Source organism: Saccopteryx bilineata, chromosome 3, assembly GCF_036850765.1.
Source record: "Saccopteryx bilineata isolate mSacBil1 chromosome 3, mSacBil1_pri_phased_curated, whole genome shotgun sequence".
Lineage (NCBI taxonomy): Eukaryota > Metazoa > Chordata > Mammalia > Chiroptera > Emballonuridae > Saccopteryx > Saccopteryx bilineata.
Genome location: NC_089492.1, coordinates 87,518,367 through 87,538,818, shown reverse-complemented (window position 1 = coordinate 87,538,818; position 20,452 = coordinate 87,518,367). Strand labels below are relative to the sequence as shown.

General features: G+C 50.9%; 1 protein-coding gene across 1 annotated transcript in view; it reads left to right on the top strand.

Moving 5' to 3' along the window:
• The window catches only part of ALK (ALK receptor tyrosine kinase), a 690,142-nt gene that overhangs the window by 606,611 nt on the left and 63,079 nt on the right, over positions 1–20,452 (top strand). The window contains exons 10-11 of the mRNA XM_066266820.1: positions 10,936–11,030; positions 11,200–11,328. Of these exons, the coding sequence (XP_066122917.1) occupies positions 10,936–11,030; positions 11,200–11,328 (224 nt within the window). The remainder of the gene's footprint in view (positions 1–10,935; positions 11,031–11,199; positions 11,329–20,452) is intronic.

The window sequence follows — 20,452 nt, the reverse complement described above, 5'->3', positions numbered from 1 at the left end:
ACAGCACCCCCGAACCCCCGCAGCTGAACAGGTCGCTCAGACTGTCACAGCACCCCCGAACCCCCACAGCTGAACAGGTCGCTCAGGCTGTCACAGCACCCCCGAACCCCCACAGCTGAACAGGTCGCTCAGGCTGTCACAGCACCCCCGAACCCCCACAGCTGAACAGGTCGCTCAGGCTGTCACAGCACCCCCGAACCCCCACAGCTGAACAGGTCGCTCAGGCTGTCACAGCACCCCCGAACCCCCGCAGCTGAACAGGTCGCTCAGACTGTCACAGCACCCCCGAACCCCCGCACTCTGTACCCGTGTTGTCCCCACCCACAGCAGGCACATGCCTTTCTTCTCTGGTGCTTTACTCCTTCACAACCTGAGGTGCCCACGCTGTCCCCCACCGCTGGGGAGTTAGGGCCAGTGTCAACCCCATTTTCAGGAGAGAAGGCTGAGGCACACGGGTTAAATCAAGGACCTGCCAGTAATTCACGTAGAGGCTCCTCGAAGCTCCTGCTTCCACCTCCTTTCACTTCGCCAGAAAGTACCTATGAGGATTCTCAAGTGTGAAACGTTACTGACCTCGAAAATCGTCCAGGTACTATGTATTTATTTATCTAACTGATACTCGCCGTCCTACTCGGTGCCCAGACAAGCAGCACAGCACAGCCCTCCAGGAGCGCCCTCTGTTGGAGGAAGCTGGCAGGAGAGACTGCTGCACCGAGGGCCTTAGGGCCGGAGCCCGGAGGCACGGAGCCAGAATGGCATGGAAACAGTTGGGACTCCTCACTTCCAACAGGCACCCTCCCGTAGACAGTTTGGGGTCTCCTTCTGCCATATTCCCCCACACTGACGGAAACAGAGGACAACGACTGTCGTCCTGGGCGAGTCTGTGTTTGTTCATTCACTCACCATTAACTGGTTCACATCAGGGACTCACTCTGGGAGCAGCCCCACAGGCTCTAAGGTCAGGGACGGGTTGGGGGAGGGGAAGACCTCAAGGCTCTACTTTCCCACGGTGCTGTCTGCTCCTCCTGCAGGGAGTCTGACTGCCCTGAGTCTCCATACCTAGGCAAAGCCCAGACCTTCTAGGGCCTTCCTCACAGTGGGGGAAGAAAACAAAAGGTGCTCTGGCCCCTAACCAGCTGTCGCAGCACAAGGGTCCCTTCCTGAAGCTGCAGGTGCCATGGACCTCAACATGCTTATTATCATTAGGCTGAGTCAGTTCTTCGAACTGAGAGAAAATGGTGGACTCCAGTGCAATTTTGGCCAAGTAAGATGACTTGTTCTGACTAAACTCATCAGGTTGATGAGAACAAGGAATTTGCCTTGTTCTTCTTACCTTCCCAGAGGAGGTAGGAAGTAGCTTCGCAGAGCACTCACCCCTAAATCCGTGCTGCCTCACTCAGGCACGTCCCTCGTCCTGGAGTGGTGCAGAGTGTTCAATGGGGAAGGGCACCTTGGAGTCCCGCAGCCAACCAAGGGCTAATGTTACTCATCACCCACCTCCAGGACTGGGCTGGCCATCAACCCAGCCACCCTCAGTGCATTGAACACATCTGAGTGACTAGGCTTGTGCTACATATGTTAGCTGGGGTGGGTGGGGTAAGACTGACCAAAGTAACATTAAACCTACAATCCTCTGCACAAATAGAGATGTATTTCTTGCTCATGTGAAATCCAGAATGAATGTGCTGGTTGGTGGGTGGCCTTCCATCTGGTCATTCAGGGACCCAGGCTCTTTCTCCCTGCGGTTCCACCCTTTTATCCAGTTTTGGAATCCCTGGCATTCAGACAGCCGATGGAGAAAGAGCATGGGGGTGGGAGGCCTTGTATAGGAAGATCCTTATGAGTCATTGTTTCAGTTCATTGATGAGAATTCAGTCACATGGCTACACTTAACTATAAGGGATGCTGGAGAATGTAGTCTAGCTGTGCTCAGAAGAAAGGAAATGGATTTAGTGAGAGGAAAAACAGATGTTGTGTCATGATATAAGCCAATGTATACAGTCCCCATCTCTGAATGTCTGTCATAGTGTCACTTGAGAATACTGATTCCTTATTTAGCTACTCTGAGCATTGATCAGTCTTGAATCTGGACCCCATACACAGAGATTCTAATTCAGTAGATCACATATTGGGCCTAGGAATATATCTATATAATTCCCTAGGTTATACTGATGCCTGACCACATTGGGAAGTCGCTGGCATGAAATGTCAAATTCAGCTATCTTGTGGGTAAGACAGGAAATTAAGTAACTGGAGAAGTGTTATTACCTGTCACATTGCCAGCAAACATATATTAAGCCCCAACAAGTGCAGAAGATGGAAGAGGATGTATGACCCAGCCTCTTGCTGCATCACAGGGCCTCTTGCTGGGTCACAGGGAGACAAAGCATATGCACTGAGGGACAAACAGAAACACAGAGAGCCATTGTGCAGGGTCCCACAGAGCATGGCCAGTATTCAAATGGCACAGGGACCTCCCTGTGTTGGGGGGGGGTTGTCATGAAGAAAATGGGATGATTACAGGAGGGAACTCGAGGAAAATTTGAGTCTTAGGGAAAAGTAAAAGGGACAGGCCATTCCAAAGTGGTGTATCAGGATGAGCCGAGGCTTGGAGCAGGATGTCGTGCGTGACTTCAACTAGGCTGTGGCAGAGAATCCTGAGCAGTCACCCTGAGAGAGGGTGAATGTGGATAGTGAATCACGTGTTTGGACCCGAGGCTGTGAGGATAGAGAGGCACTGAGCACAGAGATGGGCAGAGGATCAGAAACGAGAGCGTGGAGACTGTGGAAGGCTCTTGTGAGGGACCAAATGTAAAATGATGTGTGCCTCAAGGTGGAGCTCAGAAAGGGGGAAGAGGAGTTGGAGGAGAAGAGGTCCCTTCTGCCACTGCCTTCCAAATGGCACCATGGCCCAGGACGGCATTGGGTCAGCCCTCTGAGAAGAGGGGTAAAGATGTGGCTAGTGGCTCAGCAACACAGTGTGCAACAAGGCATTGATATATACCAGTCAATCACTCATAACTCCGGGGGGATCTGGCCTTGTTTCTTTCTCAGAAAATATCCCAGATCATTGGAGCAGGGAGTAGATTAGCAATTCTGAGCTTTAAATCCTATTTCTAACACTGATTTTCTGTGACGTTTGGGACAGGTTGTTGCTTCTGATTGCTAAGTTTCCACAATCAAGAATGCAGAGCAGCGAGACAGATCCGGCCTATGAGCCTGGTTTAGGAAGTACTTGCTCCAAATGGTAATAAGTGAACCCCTTTAGAATAATGGGATGTTCATATCTGCTCAAGATTTTCTTGATAATATCCAAAGCTCAGTTTACAAGTTAACAGATGCATATGTTTTTCATAACTCTTAATTCCTCTGAAAATGTAGCCCTGTATTTTCAGCCCCTTCTCTCTCCAGGCATGAAAGGTTAGAATTTAAGGGGTAACTTAGTTGCTGATATTTGAAGCAAAGCAGAGTCCAGTTCTCTACATGCTATTCTCCAAGAACCTCATTGACGTTCATGGTGTTCATCCTGACCCCCATGCGGATAAATCATTGTCTTTACTTCCACCTGCGTCCTAGCCTGGGTTTCCAGCTGCCCAATTGGCATCCCACCCCCACCTTGAACATAACTCCCACAACCACACCTGCCCCTGCATGGCCGCTGCTCTACCGTTCTCCTAGGCATTCAGTTTTTCAAAGTCTTTCTTGACTTCTCTCTCATAGCTCAGATTCAGTATTTTCCCATGTTGTGTAGATCAGTCTTTTTCAACCGCTACTCTGTGGGGTAGACTATAGCTCTATGAGGGAAGAACTAAAAGAGACTTTAGAGATCCCCTAGTCAGTGAATAATGTGAATTACAAATCTGTCCAAATTCCTCAAGGTCAAGATCCATGTGTTATGTATCTCTGTACTTCCAGCTGTAGACATGGTGCCTGACTCATACAAAGTGCTCAAATAATCTTTGCACAAAGGCAGAGAGGGAGATAATGTAACTTATAATACTACCTAGTGAAACATAGTTTTTTTAATGTAATATAAAACAGAAACAATGAACTTGAATCTCCCATGTTAAAGAAAGATGTCCAGTGTGAGAATACCCACGGGACAGATTTTTTTTTAAAGCCGAGGTGGTTCTGACCAAGCTTCAGTGACTCACCCAGGGTCGCACCAAGTGTACAGCCCAGTCTTCACTCCACTCTACCTTCTGAAACTCAGCCTCCCCCAAACAGAAAAGGCTGCTGATTCACCCACATAAAGATTCTTTTGTGAGGGGAGAAAAGGCCATTTCTCTTGTATCTTTTCACCATTGGAAATGCCACTCTCTGGCATCATCTCAGCCCTCCAAGCTACACCGCAGCAGAGGATAGTGGAAGAGGCCAGTGTGGGAGATGTGTGTGTGTCCGAGGAAGGCAGAGTGGACATGTGGACTTCTATGAGAAAAATGGATGCAGGCACTTTCTCGCTCTGGACAGCCCTGCAGGTCCCCAGTTGCTCCAAAGGACTTACATACATCCCCATATTATGGCGTACGTAAGAGACTAAGTGAGATTAAAGAATTTCGATACTTCTGAGAGGGATAAGGAGAGCAGTTGCCTGGGATGTGAGAGGCCTGACTCCCCACCTCATCCCCACTGCTGTCCCTGTGGAACCAGGCAAGTCAAATGACACTCCCAAGAAGTTCCTGCTCTTTCTTTTTGGCTGGCCTTCCAGAGGTAACCTAGCTTTGGTACCTCTGATAGGAACGCCCTTCTCCCCCACCCCCAAGTATTGTACATTACTTTCTCTCCCCAGGTTACTGGATACATTGGAGCCTGGGGGTAGGTATTCTGTGCACAAGCACCTCCCCTGCAGGGCTAGGGCTCTGGAAGCAAGTCATCCGCCTTCCTCCTTTCCCCCTCAAAGCCTGGGGCTGGGGAGAGCTCAGTATACTCTACTTGACCCAAACTAAAAGCATGAATGTGCCAAATGGGACCTTGCTAGAGAAGGGCTTCCTCCACCCTGCAGCCTGGGGGATGCCCTCGCGGAGGGCTTTCCTGGTTGGTGGCGTGCCCGGGCAAACATGGGAACCAGCTGTCCTTTAGTCCCAGCCTCCAGAACTGAGCGCAGCCAGCCAATGTCTGGAAGCCTGGGACCGGAATGTTGAAGAATCTGAGTGATTCTTCTCCTTCGCTCGGCATGACTAAAAATTCACTTTCTCCCTTATTCTACCCCCGAGGGCTCCCTGCTCATTGTGAAAAGTCTCTGATGGCCCTTGGACACCCTGGAGTCATTCTCAGTGTCTTCGTGACATTAAGCCCAGAAGGGAAACCAAGTCAGGAGGTGGAAATTATGTATACTTCTTAGAGTGAGGGAGAAGGTGCTCCCGGCTGAGTCTGGCCTTGACTGCGCCGCTGTCCCCACTGCACTGCACAGGAGCGGAAGTCCGAGACTCAGGGCGCACGTGTCCAGACCAGCCACATTGTTCCCAGCCAAGGCTGGTCTCAGGAACCCAAACTGGCCATCGGCCCCTCCTCTTTACCAGTAATGAAGTCAATTACGCAGATAATAGGACAGGCTCGGCAAGGCTCTTTCATCACATACATTATTCTACTAGAAATGCAGGCTGTGACCCAAGCTTTGTGACAGTCCATTTTAGAAGACTTCTGCAGAGCAAATCAGGTGTGCAGTGAGAAATTGGAAAAGGTGGTTTCCTCTGCAGTCTGCCAGCTCCATTCTAAGCAGCCAGAGCCCAGACGAGCCCAGCTGCGAGAAGGGATCGGCGCACCCCCTCCTTCCAAGCCCACTGAGTGGTTGACGGGGAATCTCAGACATGGTGCCCATCTGTCAAATGCCTTTTACCAGTCCAGAAATTCTGTCTTGCCCTCTCTCCAAATCATTCCTGTTCCCTCAGTCCACATTCAGACACTCACTTTTTTGTCAGCTACTTAAAATCATTACGTGAATTTAATTAGGTTTGTCAATCCCTACGGATGGCAGGGTGGCAAATAAGGCATTACATTCACTGTCCATTAACAGTCTGTTGTCTGCACGAGATCGAGCATTTTTTCGAGCTGTGCGTGAGCAGCATCAGCACTTTCTATGCAGAGATCTGCCCAGTGAGCCTGGGAGATGCCCAATTCCCAAACCACTTCTCTAAACCTGGCCTACTGCCCAAATGGCCACCTCCCAGAATCCCCTGGGGCCAACTCGCAACAGGCCTCTTTGTAAAGCTGAACAACATGGAGTCAAAGGATCGGTTCTTTATGAAAAGCCAGGCTCCAACCAAGACCTCTAGACAGGTCTATTTAGGCAACAAGCTTCCAACACCTCTGGCTGGAAAAAAAGAGAAAAGCAACAACCCATTCAATTAAAAGTGTCTTCTTTAGAGAAACCAAAAGAGCTGAGCAGGTGTAAATTATTGAGGGCCTGGGAGGGACATCTCCAATGCTAAGGGCTAGAAAGAGGGGGCTCAGTTGCCATGTTCATAAGTGGCACAGATCAGGAGGGAGCTGCCCACAGAGAGGGAGGGCAAGGCCTCTAGCCATGGGGGCTCAGCTTCCTGTTCCCCCACACAGCTCTGGCTTTGGGGTAGGGGAGCAGAGTCACCTGTGTGTTCGTTAGAACCACCTGGCCCCTGCAATCCTGGCAGTAAGGGACCTGGTTTTCCCTCAAACCCAGAGCAGTTCACCTGGTACGTGTTAGGACTTTGCCTCAGACCCAGAGCCCTCCACCCACTACATGCTAGCACTTTGCCTTGGTCCTAGAGTGGTCCACCTGGGGCCTGCTAGAACTCAAGACCTGAGGCATGGCTGACTCTGAAGAGTAAGTTGGTAGCATCACTTTTTGGTGGGGATGGTGGTGAGGAGGAAAATCGACAGAAAAGACTGGCTGGGCCGGAAGGACTCTGAGAACCTTGGGGAAGTCACCCGTCTCTAGCTCGGAGATGTGAACAGAGCCAGAGCAACCTCTTCTTCCCCTGAGGTGCTGATACTGACCCAACTGGGTACCATCAAAGTGGAGAAGCCCGAATCCGGGTGGCCCAGGCCACCTCTCGGCCAGTGCCCCCATGGAAAAGAAACTCCTAGATTGGTTCTGCTGCCCCCTTCCTACCTCATAACCTACCATCCCCCATCCCCAAACTGCCTCTGCTTCACCCTTGCCCTCCCCACACCCTGTGTCCCACCTGTCCCTTCCTCGTAGCTGCTGGAGTCTGGAGCATGTGGGGAAGGGTTGGCTTCCTGCGTAGATAGAGGCAGCATCTCATGTTTACATCTGATTCGACATCTGATCGAGTCTTCCCTGATTGTTGTGAGTGTTCCTGACTCAAAATATGTGCAATTCCCAGTGTCAATCAAACGCTTTTAAACAGCAGCTGCCACTGCCATTGCCTCACAGAGCACTTTAGAAACTCTTCTGCTTAGAAACCGTTCCAGCCCTGGCTTGCATCATGTCATCCAAGCTAAGGGCGGCTGGTTAGAACTCTGCAGCTCTAACCTCTCAATAATAAAGAAGGTAGGAGGGGAGATGTTCAGTGAATGGGCTCATTTAGGGGGAAATAGGGATTTTTATCCCCTCCCCTTATGCTTGATAGGCACACATATGTAATTACTGGCTCAGGCACCCCAGGCCACAGGGATGGCACACACGTGATGAAGCTCAGCACTGAACTCAGCGCCCAGCATGGCCCCTTGGCCTACGGGAGTCAGGCTAGGAGATGACCCAGAGCAGAGAATCAGAGAGGTGGGTGGTGGCCCCAACCCCCTGCTGTGCAGGAGCACAAGGTAGCTCTGGCCTCTGATAGCCACCTGCCAGGATTCTTTCCACTCCCTAACCCAGGCAACTGCTGTAAAGAGAACAAGATAGCTGTATTAGGGCCCTCGTTGGCCACTGGAGAATCCCAGGCCTGGCTGTGTCCAAGGTTACGTAGGCTCAAGCCAGGAACTCATCTATGGACCGTGCTCCCCATGGAGATCCGGGGAACCAGAGCTGTAACCTTGCCAACATTCGGTGAAACCCACTGCAGGTGTGTGAGACGCACGTGCCTCTCACCATCTGTGCCTCCTTTTATACCCCTCGCTCGAGCCAGCACCCTGTCTTGCTCTGACACACCCCTCACTCCATGGAGCTCCTCCATGGCCCTCTCCTCACGGCCCCCCCCACCCCCACCCCGTATCCACATCTTTGAGGCCTTTTCTCTCTTCAACACCAACATAAATGCCACTTCTGTAAAGTGCTTCCCATCTCCCCGGCCTGGTGGAATTCCTCCTTCCTCTGAGTTCTCAGAGCATTGTATCCACATCTCGTGTGGCATTTCCCTCCTTCCACCATATTCTGCGCTGACATACATATGCACCCTTCACCTCTCCTCTAGACTGTAAGCAACTTGAATATGGTGTTCCTGTTGGATTTATCTTAGACTCCCCCATAGGCCTTAGAAGGGGCCCAATACAAGATAAGTGTGTTTGAAATGAAACCTGCTTGATAGACACTTGTCAAGCTCATAATGAAAGATGACTGCCACTTCCCTCAGGCACGCTCACCCAGCATGCCCACATGTCCCAGAGCAGGATTTGGGGATTTTCCACTGCACGCTTCTCAATCCACGCCCGACCTACCACCAGCCTCCTTGCTGGTCTATCCTGACTAAAGGGGATAGGGCCTGAAGGGCACCAGTGGGCTCGGCCATGGGTACAACAGATTTAGACATTTTCTCTTTAGAATTGAACCAGATTCGGGTACTCTAATTCAGATTGTAAACAAGAGGAATTATTTGTGAATGGCCAGATTTCACAAGATAGATAAAGGCATAAACAATTTTGTTACATAATTCAATTAAGAATAATCAATCATAGCCTGACCGGATGGTGCCATAGTGGATAGAACATTGGACTGGGATGCAGAGGACCCAGGTTTGAGACCCTGAGGTCGCCAGCTTGAGTGCGGGCTCATCTGGCTTGAGAAAAAAAAAAAAAAAAAAGCTCACCAGCTTGGACCCAAGGTCACTGGCTCGAGCAAGAGGTTACTGGGTCTGCTGAAGGCTGTGGTCAAGGTACATAAGAGAAAGCAATCAATGAACAACTAAGGTGTCGCAACGAAAAACTGATGATTGATGCTTCTCATCTCTCTCCATTCCTGTCTGTCTGTCCCTCTCTCTGTCCATGTAAAAAAAAAAAAAAAAGAATAATCAATCACAAACTTACTATTTAGACAAAAGTTTACTTTTGACTTTGACTTCAAGTCTTCCCCTACAGGAAGCAGTAATTGTTCTCTGGCTAGGAATAACCAAACCAGTGTCTAACCCATCATACATGCTGATCAAAGGTTGTCTGCTCAGGGGCGTAAGGGGCTTCCAGCCCTGGCTGGCAGGAGGGCGGTGCTGCCCTCCACGCGAATCATGAGTGAGCTTCCTGTCTCCCGCACGTTTCTCTCTCAGGGGCTCACCCATCTGGTAACAGGTAACATTCTGTGTCCTCTATCCTGCCGTCCCCACACCGCAGTCTCCACTCCCGCCAACGCCCCGCCTCTCTGCCCTTGCAGTCCCTAACTGCCAACATGCTGCTGTCTGAGTTCCCTCTCTCGCCTTTTCCTTCTAGCAGCTTTATCAAGCTATAATTTGCAGACCACATTATTCACCTATTTAGTTGTACACACCAGTGACTTTTAGCAGATGTGCAGAGTTGTACAAAGAGCATCACAATCTAATTTTAGAATAGTTTCACCACCCCTAAAAGAGCCCTGGTGTTGGTTTACAGACAATTCTGTGATCCCAGCTGTAGGCAGCCATTAATCGGCTTTCTGTCTCTATAGATTTGCCTATTCCAGGCATTTCGTAGACTATAAATGGAGCTACTTATATGAATGGAATCATGAGGTCTTTAACTTATTGTTTGGCTTTTTTAACTTAGCATCATGTTTTTGAGGGGCATCCTTTTCACAGCCTGTATCCTAGTCCATTCTTTAATATCAGAGAGTAGCATTCCGTAGTATGGCCATTCACGTGTGGTTTATTCAGTCACCCGAGACAGGGGTTCCCTCTCTTGATGTTTTAACATCCACACAGAGTCTGCATACACTCCTGCAGGGCATTCTGGATTGACTTTCTGAGGGGGGTGGGGAGATTTTAAAGTTCTCTGGCAACTCTCAGGCCAGGGCAGGAAAGAGCTGGTTGGCTGACAGCCTTCCAGGAGGTTGGCTCCCCAGGAGACCAATGAACCCAACGTGTTTTCTGTTCCTCCACCCTAAGCCTTCCCTGGCTACAGCCCTAGGACTTGACCCTGCAAGGCTATGAAAGAGGTGGGAGCGATAATAGTGCAGTGGGCTTGCTGTTAATCCTTGTGGCCCACTCTGTGTTGTTTACAAACACCCCCAAGTCATTTAATATTTAACAACCAGTTGGGCACTACACAGGCCAACCTCAGGAGGGACTGATGCTGGACACCACACCCCCGCAGTGTGAATGGTTGGCCTTTTGGTCACTGGATACTGGGGAAACCAGGGGGCACCAGGGAAAAGCCCGGCTGTCTGGAGCAACAGGTGGGGAACTCGCAAAGGACAGTGGCTCTTTATCAGTTGGTACAGAAGCATTTTTATATTTTAACAATGACTTCAATTTTACCAGGGAGTACCAGCTGAATAGCAAGCCTAACCATTTCTACCTACCCTGCATACCCAGAAAGGGAGAGGTCTCCTCAGAGTTTCCAGGAGTCCCAGACCCAAGCCCCAGACTCCATTGTCCCATAGGGGGTGACACACAGAACAGCCCCTCAAAAAAGGGCAGTGCTCTGTGCTGGAGTAGCAGGGGGCGATGTGGATGCTGCCGGGGGACAGCCACTCTGAGACAGGAGGCTGATGAAACAAATCATGAGCATGGTGTCAGCACCTGTCTGCTGGCTGCTGAGTCCTAAGACATGGCCAGGGCAGGCGGTTCCTCACACACACTCCTCTTAACACACGTACAGGTTCTGGCTGCAGATTGTTGCGTGGTGGGGACAAGGATCCAGAGCCACCGTGGCTTTTGACAATATCTCCATCAGCCTGGACTGCTACCTCACCAGTGAGTTCACCCTGCCCCTGGCACTTGCTGCCCAGCCCCGACTCCCCCAGGCCTCACTGTCCCTCCTTGACCTCGGCCCACTTTCCCCGACCTGCCTTGAAGCACACTCCTCCCTCTCCCGAGAACCGAGCTTCCCTTAACTCAGCTGATGGGGTCTTCTCTGTTCTAGTCAGTGGGGATGACAAGATGCTGCAGAACACAGCACCCAAGTCCAGAAACCTGTTTGAGAGGAACCCAAACAAGGAGGCGAAACGCTGGGAAAACGCACCAAGAGAGAACCCCATCTTTGACCCTACAGGTAAGGGATCAGCTTACAAATTTGAGCAAGTCAGTTTTTGTTGCAAAAGGCAGAAGAAAGCTATGTGCTATGATTGGGGTGGGGAGCTAAGTTGAAAGAATTACATATTGATCTATAGAAGGTACATTCCCTACACTCTGGCTAGGGAGCTCCAAGAGGAAGCTGTCTGCTTCTCTTAGTACCTGGGCAAGGGGGACTTCTGGAAGCAGAAGTTGTGCAGAGGAGCCTCTGTCCTCCGGGTCCTGGACGCCCAGGTCCCACCCCAGCCAGGAGAGCCAAGGCGGAGCCCCCTCCTCAGCTCTGTCCCTTGGAACCAACCACTCTCCATTTCCTGAACAAATAAATCAAACCTTCCATCAGGTTTTTTTCCCCCTCACAAAGAGGGTTGGGCCCAGGGTCAAGGTTATCTGTTGCACTAAGGCAGGCTAGCCCATCAGGGCTAAAGCCCCAAAAGCCTCAGGTTTGACACATTTCCCCACAGTTTCACTCCAGGCCTCCTCAGCCTCGGGCCCTAAGCAGTGTGACTTCTCAGCAGAGGCAAATTAAGGTTGGTTGAGGCCCTGGGCGCAGAAGAAAATATTGGGCCCCTTACGTTAGAAAAAAATGTCAAGTTGAGGTTCTGCGGGGCCCTTCAGAAGTTGGGGCCCAGGGCGTGTGCCCTGTGTACCTGCCCTTAAATCTGCCTCTGCTTCTCAGCCACTCTTTGTACCAGAGGAAATCTCAGCAGGGGTCAGCTCTGTGAGCCTAGCCTGGAGAAGCTGATGGAGGCCGCGGGGCCTGACACCAGCAGGTCAAGGGGTCCCCCAGGTGAGCGGCTGGGTCCGGGCACGTGAGGCCTTTCCCAACATGAGTAACCTGGAGGAGCAGGTGTACAGTACACGATTCACCCACACTCCTTTTCCTATAACACGTAATTCTTTACTAAAATAATGACAATTAAATGATAAATCTCTAATTTCTATTTATAAATGTAAAATCCTTGTTTAATGTAAAATGCAAAAAAAAAAAAGGTAGAGGCTTATTATACCTTTCTACTAAATTCATTGACTCTCAACATATTTAGTAAATATTAGCTTTGCTTTGCTTTTGAAGACATCCTTCCCTTTCTCTCCTCCAAAAAGCTGCCCCGTGCTGACTCCTGCCTGATCTAGCAACCACCAGACCAGGGAAAGAGTTCATTGCTTTTCCCATCACCTCTCCCCTTTCCTCTTTCCACCTTTAACCAGAACCTCAAAATACCTTTGTGTTTTTCCACATAAAGAGGAACTTAGCCTCATAAACTGCAGTCTCTGTTTTCCAACCCGGACTCGTGGCGCATGGTTCGTGGAAATGTCTTAACATGAGGGAGGCAGCCCGCTGTGGATGGTTCAAGGGCCTCCTCGCCACCCCATCCCGCCCACGGCCCTCCATCAACCACTGCCTCCTGCGAGAAGTGCTGGGCATGCTAAACAACATCCAGGCCACTGCCCCGCCTGACCACCAGCGCTGATTACATAGCAGGGGGTCCAGAAACACTTATTGATTGACCGGTGGGCACTTAATGCTTGCGCTCAGTTCTCATATGTCGGCTGCTGGCTCCCCTGCGGCCAGCATTTAGGAATCAGCCATCCACCCTGCCTGACTCACGGGTTTATTGCCATATAACTCCCACTGTCCCTAAAAGGCTAATCGATCAGGGCCTGGCCAATGGCCATTCAGACTAATGAAATCACACAGCGACTCAGAAGCGGAGATGCTCCCCTACCCCCTCCAGATAGAATTAGAAGCGAGTGGCTGCCTGAGAGGCTGGAGGTGACAAAGGCTGGAACGCTGCTTCCTGTACCATGCAGCCCCTGCCTCCGAGCTGAAGTGACGGACAAGTGGCTCTGGCTCAGCCTTCTGTCCCCAGACCCCTCCTGGAGTAACCCCAGTTCAAAGGGAAGAGGACACTGAGCTTTAGTCGGCTCCTTAGGAAGGCTTTAGAGAACCGAATAAAGAGCCAGTGCTCTCCCGGGGCCCACGGCCACATCTGGGCACAGCTCAGGCGAGGGAGAAGATGAAGGAGAAGATGACAGGCTCCCAACCCGCTTCCCCGCTGTGTGTCAGCCTTGGGAGCCTCTCTTCCCCAGCCTGACAGCTCTCACAGCCCCACCTTGCTGTAGACCCTACTGGTGTGTGTTGTCTTTATCAGGAGGATTTATAGGGGAGGGGAGCAGGGCCCTCTTTCCCCACCACCACAAGACAAAGTCCACTGGGCCCTCTGAATCAGCGCTTAGCCAGGACTCAGCCTGTGGTTCAAGAGAACAGGCCGGCCACCCCCGTGTCCACATTGAGGCCCACTCCTGCCGGCTTTGATCTGGACCCAGCCAGTTTCCACACACTCCCTCTGAAGGCAGAGCAGTGCTCAGAGATGCTGAGCAGAACAAGGTCCAGGTCAAGAGCTCAAGAAACTCACAGATTAGAAAAGGAGAGTACGCGTAGACAAATAATTAAAGCTGAGTTACACGCCTACAGTGAAAAAAGTGTCAGGCAGAGGAGGAGGGACCTGGGGGAAGAGAGGTCCAGCGGGCTCATGGGAGGCCAAGGTCAGGACCATGCCCACTCAGAAATAATCACCAGGGCAAACGCTGGCCTCGCACCCATCCCCCACGGCCCAGCACAACAGACAGGGTCAGCTCATACTCTTCTGCAGCTTCTGGTCAGGGGAGCCAAGTGGTCTGGGAACCGGCAGATCATAGCCTGCAACGTGAAGCTTCACCCAAAATCGAGCTCCTACCTGGGAGGCCCCCGGGACAGAAAGGGAGGGCTGGGGCCTGGGAGGGAAAGGAAAGGGACAATCAGTGAGCACGCCTGACCTTGGGCTAGGGTGACCCATGTGTCAAGTCCTCACATCCTCACTGTGGCCCAGGGACAAGTGCTGCGGTTCCCATGATAGGGGTGAGGAAGGTGATTGAGAAGGATGAAAGTAGCCCACAGCTGCTAAGGGGACCAGAATGTAGCCCTGAAATCTTCATTTTTGCAGCCAGCTAAGCTGCTTCTGAGAAGCCAAGTCTCCAATCAGAGGTCAACACCAAAAATGGAAAGACGGGTAGCACGTCCCAGAAGAGAGCCCCTCCATGACCAGTAAACAAATCAATTGTCGGAGGAGACAAGATAATAAGATTTTCTCCTGAAGTTCAGCGCTGTCCGCTTCTGCGGGGCTGGAGCAGGGCAGCTGGTGGCCTTTCAGCTGTGCTCTTGGCAGGCAGAGCAGCTCCTGGAAACGCAAAGGCGGTTTCGGAAGGCAGTCACTCGCAAAGCTTCCAAGTTTCCCTAAATATGCCTCGCTTCCCCAGCCAGTCCTCCCTCGAGGGCCCCTTGCCCACAGGGGACTGCGCCTCCTGGCAGGGAAGGCCCATCCAGGTGCCTTACAACGTGTTCTTGGAAGCCTGAGTCACTTGAACTAATCAGGAAAAAAGTGAGAGGGAAAATTACATTTGTCAGCTTTGCACATAGAATTACACTAACCAAATGGTTGGGATAATGCAATCACAGAGCTCCAGAGCACTCTCTCTCTCGCTAATGAACATTAGGGGTGAGGAGGTGCCAGCAGGCCCTGCCATCCTGTCTCTCTCTAAAAGCTGTGTTAAGGACAGGCAGGACCCACAAGGCCCGGTGACCCTGCCTCAGCTTCCTTACCCCTCTCCTTCTACAAGCTCACGGGTTGTGTAGGGAGAGAGGAGGTGAGTCAGCTCGGTTTCATTGAGAGCCAGCCTAAACCTGGGGCCCGACACACAAGTAACCATAACTCATAGGGTCCTCGCTGCAAACCACCGTCTTGCCTCTGAGCTGGTTGGTTACAGTTGGTTTGCCATTTTCTGAGTGCACTTCTCTTGCCAAACTGGGGTGGGGGCTATTGAGAATATGTAAGATCATGAAAAGAACACCGGAACTGGAGCCCGAGCCACTGTGCCGGGCCATGGCGAACCTGCGCCGGCCAGCGGTGACCCTGAGGCCGTCCAGCCTCCGCACGCCTGCCATCCCCTAGTCTGGCACCTGGGCGCGTCGGCAAACTCGCAGGCAACAGAGCTCGTGGAAGAGCGGCTAATGTGAAAACAGACATGGGCCGAAAAATTGGTATTTTTAAAAGCGAAGGTTTGAAGTAGGGCGTCTCCTGGTCCCCCCGCCCCGACCCTGCTCATGGTTCTGAGGGGCGAAGGGAGAGGCGGCAGGGAGCCAGAGCTTCATTTGGCCCACCTCTCTAATTAACCCCTGGCACCGCTGATGTGCCCAGCAGTAAGGGTGACAGACTGTCCATTCTCACATACGCCCCTGTGATTCATGAACAGATGCCAATTCCAATGAGAAAGTTTTATGAGTTTCATATAAATTGATTGGGTCTATTTCTGCTAAATGCATTATCCATTCACCACAGAACAACTATTAGAGTTAATAGAATTTGTAGCTAGAGCCATTGCGTTCCGAGCATGCCCTTCTAGGGATGACGGCATGGTTGGAAGGCAGGCTCAGCGCACTGCCCTTCCATTCCGGGGGTCTTAGTTTCCATCGCGTCTGCGCAGGCCCTGCATGCCCAGCCACGCCCACTTCAGCGGCACGGCCAATAGGAAGGATTTACTCAGTTCCTAAATAAATAAATACATTCTAACCCAATTTCAAAAGTCCTGCCATCTTATCCCTGTTGGCACTGCAGGCAACCCCATGCCAGGTCAGGGGCAGAGGGAGCTGGGGTTCCTGCTGTAGCCATGGCTGTTCACTGTGTGCCAGTCTGGGAGGCAGGAGGCCCCAGGCGTTGGAAGGACAGGGGGCAGGTAAGGGTAGGAGGGCCGGGAAGCCCCATGCACTCTGAGGGGACTCACACTCGGCTGTTGGTTTCACTACATCGTTAACAGTGTTCCCCAGAAATGCCCAGGGGCGGGACCAGCAGTGAGTGTGTCGGCCGTGGGTGGCCTAGATCCAGCCCAGGGTTTCTCCATGTATGCCCTCACAGCATCTGCGCTTGTCACCTGCCTGGGGAAAGGGGACCACCCTCAAGTGCTGCTCATTAAAAATACAGATTCCTGGGCCCCGCAGATCTGTGGAATCTGAATGTCTGAGAATGGGAGGCCAAACTCTGCATTTTTAATGAGCTCTCAAGGGAAGCCTGCTTTGAAACAAAGTTTTAGGAACCCCAGATGGCAGCTCAGCTTCCTCAATACAGATGAGGAGCCTGGTTCTGGGAAGCTGAGGAGGTGGGCTCAGAGCCACACGGCATACATGTAAGGTTTCAGCTCTTAGACAGCCAAGGCACGCATGACGCCGTTTCCTCTTTACATGGCAGTAAGCACTAGTCACTGAGCGGGGCTGCGTGCCAGCAACTGTGGGCAGCTCTTTCATGCACATCGTCTCATTCATTGATACTTTGGCACAGTCCCCTTTTACAGATGTGGTAACTGAGTCCCACGGAGCCTACATAACTCTGCCCTAGTTATACAACTGATGCGAAAAGCTAAAGAATGGGTTTTTTTAAGTCACGCCGAACAATTTTCTAAGCCAGATAACATTTGGAAGGGCACAGTTGTGATAAAGAAATTTTAAAGGAGTCCCACTGTTGAAAAGGCCTCCTAGAGGAATCTCTCATCTCTGGAACCCTGTTTCTAATGTCAGTTTTTGCATAAACAGAGCACATGTGCATCTTTGCTAATATTCAGAACAGTGCTCTAGGCACACAGTGCGCCCTTGCACAAATAAGAGGGCTGATAATTACAGCTAATTGGCATCCCTCTGTGCCCCCCAGCTGTCACTGGTGCACGGATGGCCCTTTGTTGACACCCATTCAATTGGGGGTAGCAACTCTAAGAGATGGGCAGGCATGGGGCCACAGATACAATCCTTGGAAACTGTTAGGACACTGACCATTTCCCTGCTCAGCTGGTCTTCTGTTTCACCAAGTGCTTCATGTTCTTGCTTACTTTACTAATTTTGGACTCTCAGCTATTTATAGCAAGCAAACTAGTGGTGACGCAGGAAGCTCCAGCCTTAACAAGGCTCATGGGCCTCCTGCCACTGCGGCAGGCTGGCACCCTCCCAGTTAGGATGTCACTCTTCATTTGGGTGCGTCTCCTTCCTCAAACACGACTTGCTCCAGGAGAGAGGTGGCGTGGAACTAATTCATGATTCGTGATCCCCATTACTCATGTTAAGGAGTCTCTCAGCGCAAGCGGCTGTGCACCTAGAGACTGGTCAGCCTCCCTAACGGGGGGCCAGCACCAAGGCCCAAGGGCTGCTTGGTTCCCGAGGGAGAGAAAACACGTCCACAGGGACCCAGTGATGGTGACAGGTTAGAACTGAAGGAGCCCCAGGCAGAATGCCCACCTGCAACAGAGCTTCCCAGGGGAACGTTCCCTGCTTGCAGGCTGCCTCCTTTCACCTGTACATGTGCACCGTTACTAAGCACAGTCAGTGTATCTCATCTGATCCTTCCAGGACCCCCAGGGTCCCCAGGTTTAGACATCACTATCAGGAAGCAATAGGGCCTAGTTCCTAAGAACACAGACTACCTTTGTTCAAGTCCTAGCTATGCCACTTAGTTTAAGCTACTCCTGTCTCCTTCTGTGCCTTTGTTTCCCCGCCTGAAAACATGGTGCTTGTATTCTTACTGTTTACAGCTCATAGGTTTGATGAAAGGAGCATATGAGTGAATACGTGAGCCATGGCTGTTTCTCCTATTTTAGAATTAAGGAAACAGAATCAGAAAGGTTATATGACTTGCCCCCCCCCCTCAGTGAAGTGCAAAGCCAGGCTCCAGACTCGATCCAGTTCACTCCAAAGTCTTCCCGCCCTAACCCCACGTCCCCTGAGTACAGCCCCAAGTGCTGCCCAGGTGCTGACCGCAGGATGGGAGAAGCTCTTGCTGCTTCCTGATCGACCTATTTGTTTCCTCTTTTCATTCAGGAGATTTAATGCAGCATTCAGTGCAGAAAACATCATTGCTTTCTAGTCAATGTTTTCACAAGTCCCTGAATCCCAAGTCTAAAAAAAAAGAAAAAGAAAAAAATACACAGAGCTGAGTTTATTTATTTATTTATTTATTTATTTATTTATTTATTTATTTTGAGGAGGAGAGATAGTGAGACAGACTGTCACATGTGCCCCGGCCAGGATCCACCTGGAAACCCCATCTGGGGCAGTGCTTGAATCAACAGAACTATTTTTAAAGCCTGAGGCTGATGAGCTCAGACCAGCTGAGCTATCTTCACGGCCAGGGCCAACACTTGAACCAATCAAGCCACTGGCTGAAGGAAGGAAAGAGAGAGAGAAATGGGAGAGGGTGGGGGAGAGAAGCATATGTTGCTTCTCTTGTGTGTCCTGACCGAGGATCAAACCCGGGGTGCCTATATGCCAGGCCGACACTCTCCCCACTGAGCCAAACGGCCAGGGCTGAGCTGAATTTATTTTAACTAGCAGGTGCTATGTGCCTCTGTGTCAAACCCCGTGCTGCTGCGTGGGCTGCAGCTGGGACTGAGCCGAGTGCCACTTCAGAAAACAGTTCTACCAAACCTGGTTTCACATAAGCCCCATGTGAAGCCGCTGTTACCCCAGCACAGGAAAGACTCCGGTTCCCTCTCCTGTTTCTCATCACACACCCCTGAAATTAGGACAGTGAAATTAAATTTCTTCTTAAAAATCATCCTTTTTAAGAAGAAATCCAGTGTCCTTTCAGAAAGCCAGGAATCAATAACGTTACTCTAGGACTGGCTGACCCTGGGCCCCACTGGAGAAATATGTAGCATTTTCCAACTCTGACAGACTCCAAATCACCTCGCAAACCTCCAGTCTAACACTGTAGACTAGTGGTTGGGATGATGGCAAACTGGCGACAACGTGCCTTAACGCCATGCGTGGCTCCTCTCCGCAATGGAGAGCACTCATTGTCTTTCCCGGCTGGCCTGAGAAAACATGTTGTTTTCTCCCATTTGCTCCAGTGAAAAGTTACATAAGAGGAAGACAATAAGTGATCCAGGAACTCCGGTCTCAGCATGCCTTGATTAAGATCATTTAGCTTCCAGACTAGCCGAACACAAAAGGTCCCTCCATGCATGCAAGTGCATTAAGCACTTATTATTTGAAAAGTCCACTTTTAATTATCGTCCTTCTCCCAGACTTGCTGGGTCTGCCAGCAAAACAACCCAGCACCCCCTCAGAGCCTATTCAGTTCTCCGCTTGTTGCAGCAAAGCATCCGTGGTCCTGGACAGATGTGAGTTAGTTTCAGTTCCTCTGGGCCTGGAGCTGGAGAGAGGAGCTAGGAGGAGAAAGGCTGAAATGTGAACTCTAGATCACAAGAGGGGATCCCTCCCACTTGCTCCTTCACTGCAAAGAGGAAAAGCAACAAGAGGTGGAGTTGCCTTACCCATCGCTGAGGGAGGCGAGAGGGCGCTGGGAAGAGCTCGGCACAGCCAGTGCCCTCCACGTTGGGTGCTCTCACCAAAGAGAAGGAGGCCAAGGGACGTGCTGGTTGCTGGGCAGGGGCTTTGGAGTGACTGCATAGTTACTGCTTTGTAACAGATGACCATAAATGTAGTAGTGGCTTAAATTAACACACGTTTGTTATATTAGTTTCTGTGGGTCAGGAAACCAGCAACAGCACAGCTGGGTCCTCAGCTTCATAATTTCTCATAAGGTGACAATCAAGGTGTCAGCCAGGGTTAGGGTCTCATCTGAAAGTGCGAACAGGGAGGCAGTCACCACTCCAAGCTCACGTGGCTGTTGGCGGTTCCTGGAAAAGCCAGTAAGGGCAGAGGGGGAAGGAAGGCTGGGAGAGAGAGGGGGGAAGTATGAACAGGGGTGGGCAAAAGTAGTTTAATAATAAAAAATACAATAATAAATGAATAAATAATATAAGAATACACTGTGTTTTGTGTACTCACGACTATGAACTTACTTTTGCCCACCCCCGTATAGAGAGACAGCTAACAAGATGAAAGTTACAATCTTATGTAACACAATGGCAAAAATGCCTTTGCTGTATTCAGTTAGTCAGAAGCAAACCACAGGTATGCACATACTTAAAGGGAGGGGATTATGCAAGGATGTGACTACCAGGAGGCAGAGATTATTAGGGTCTGTGTTAGAGCCCACAGAGACAAATAGTCACAAAGCACCTGCTGA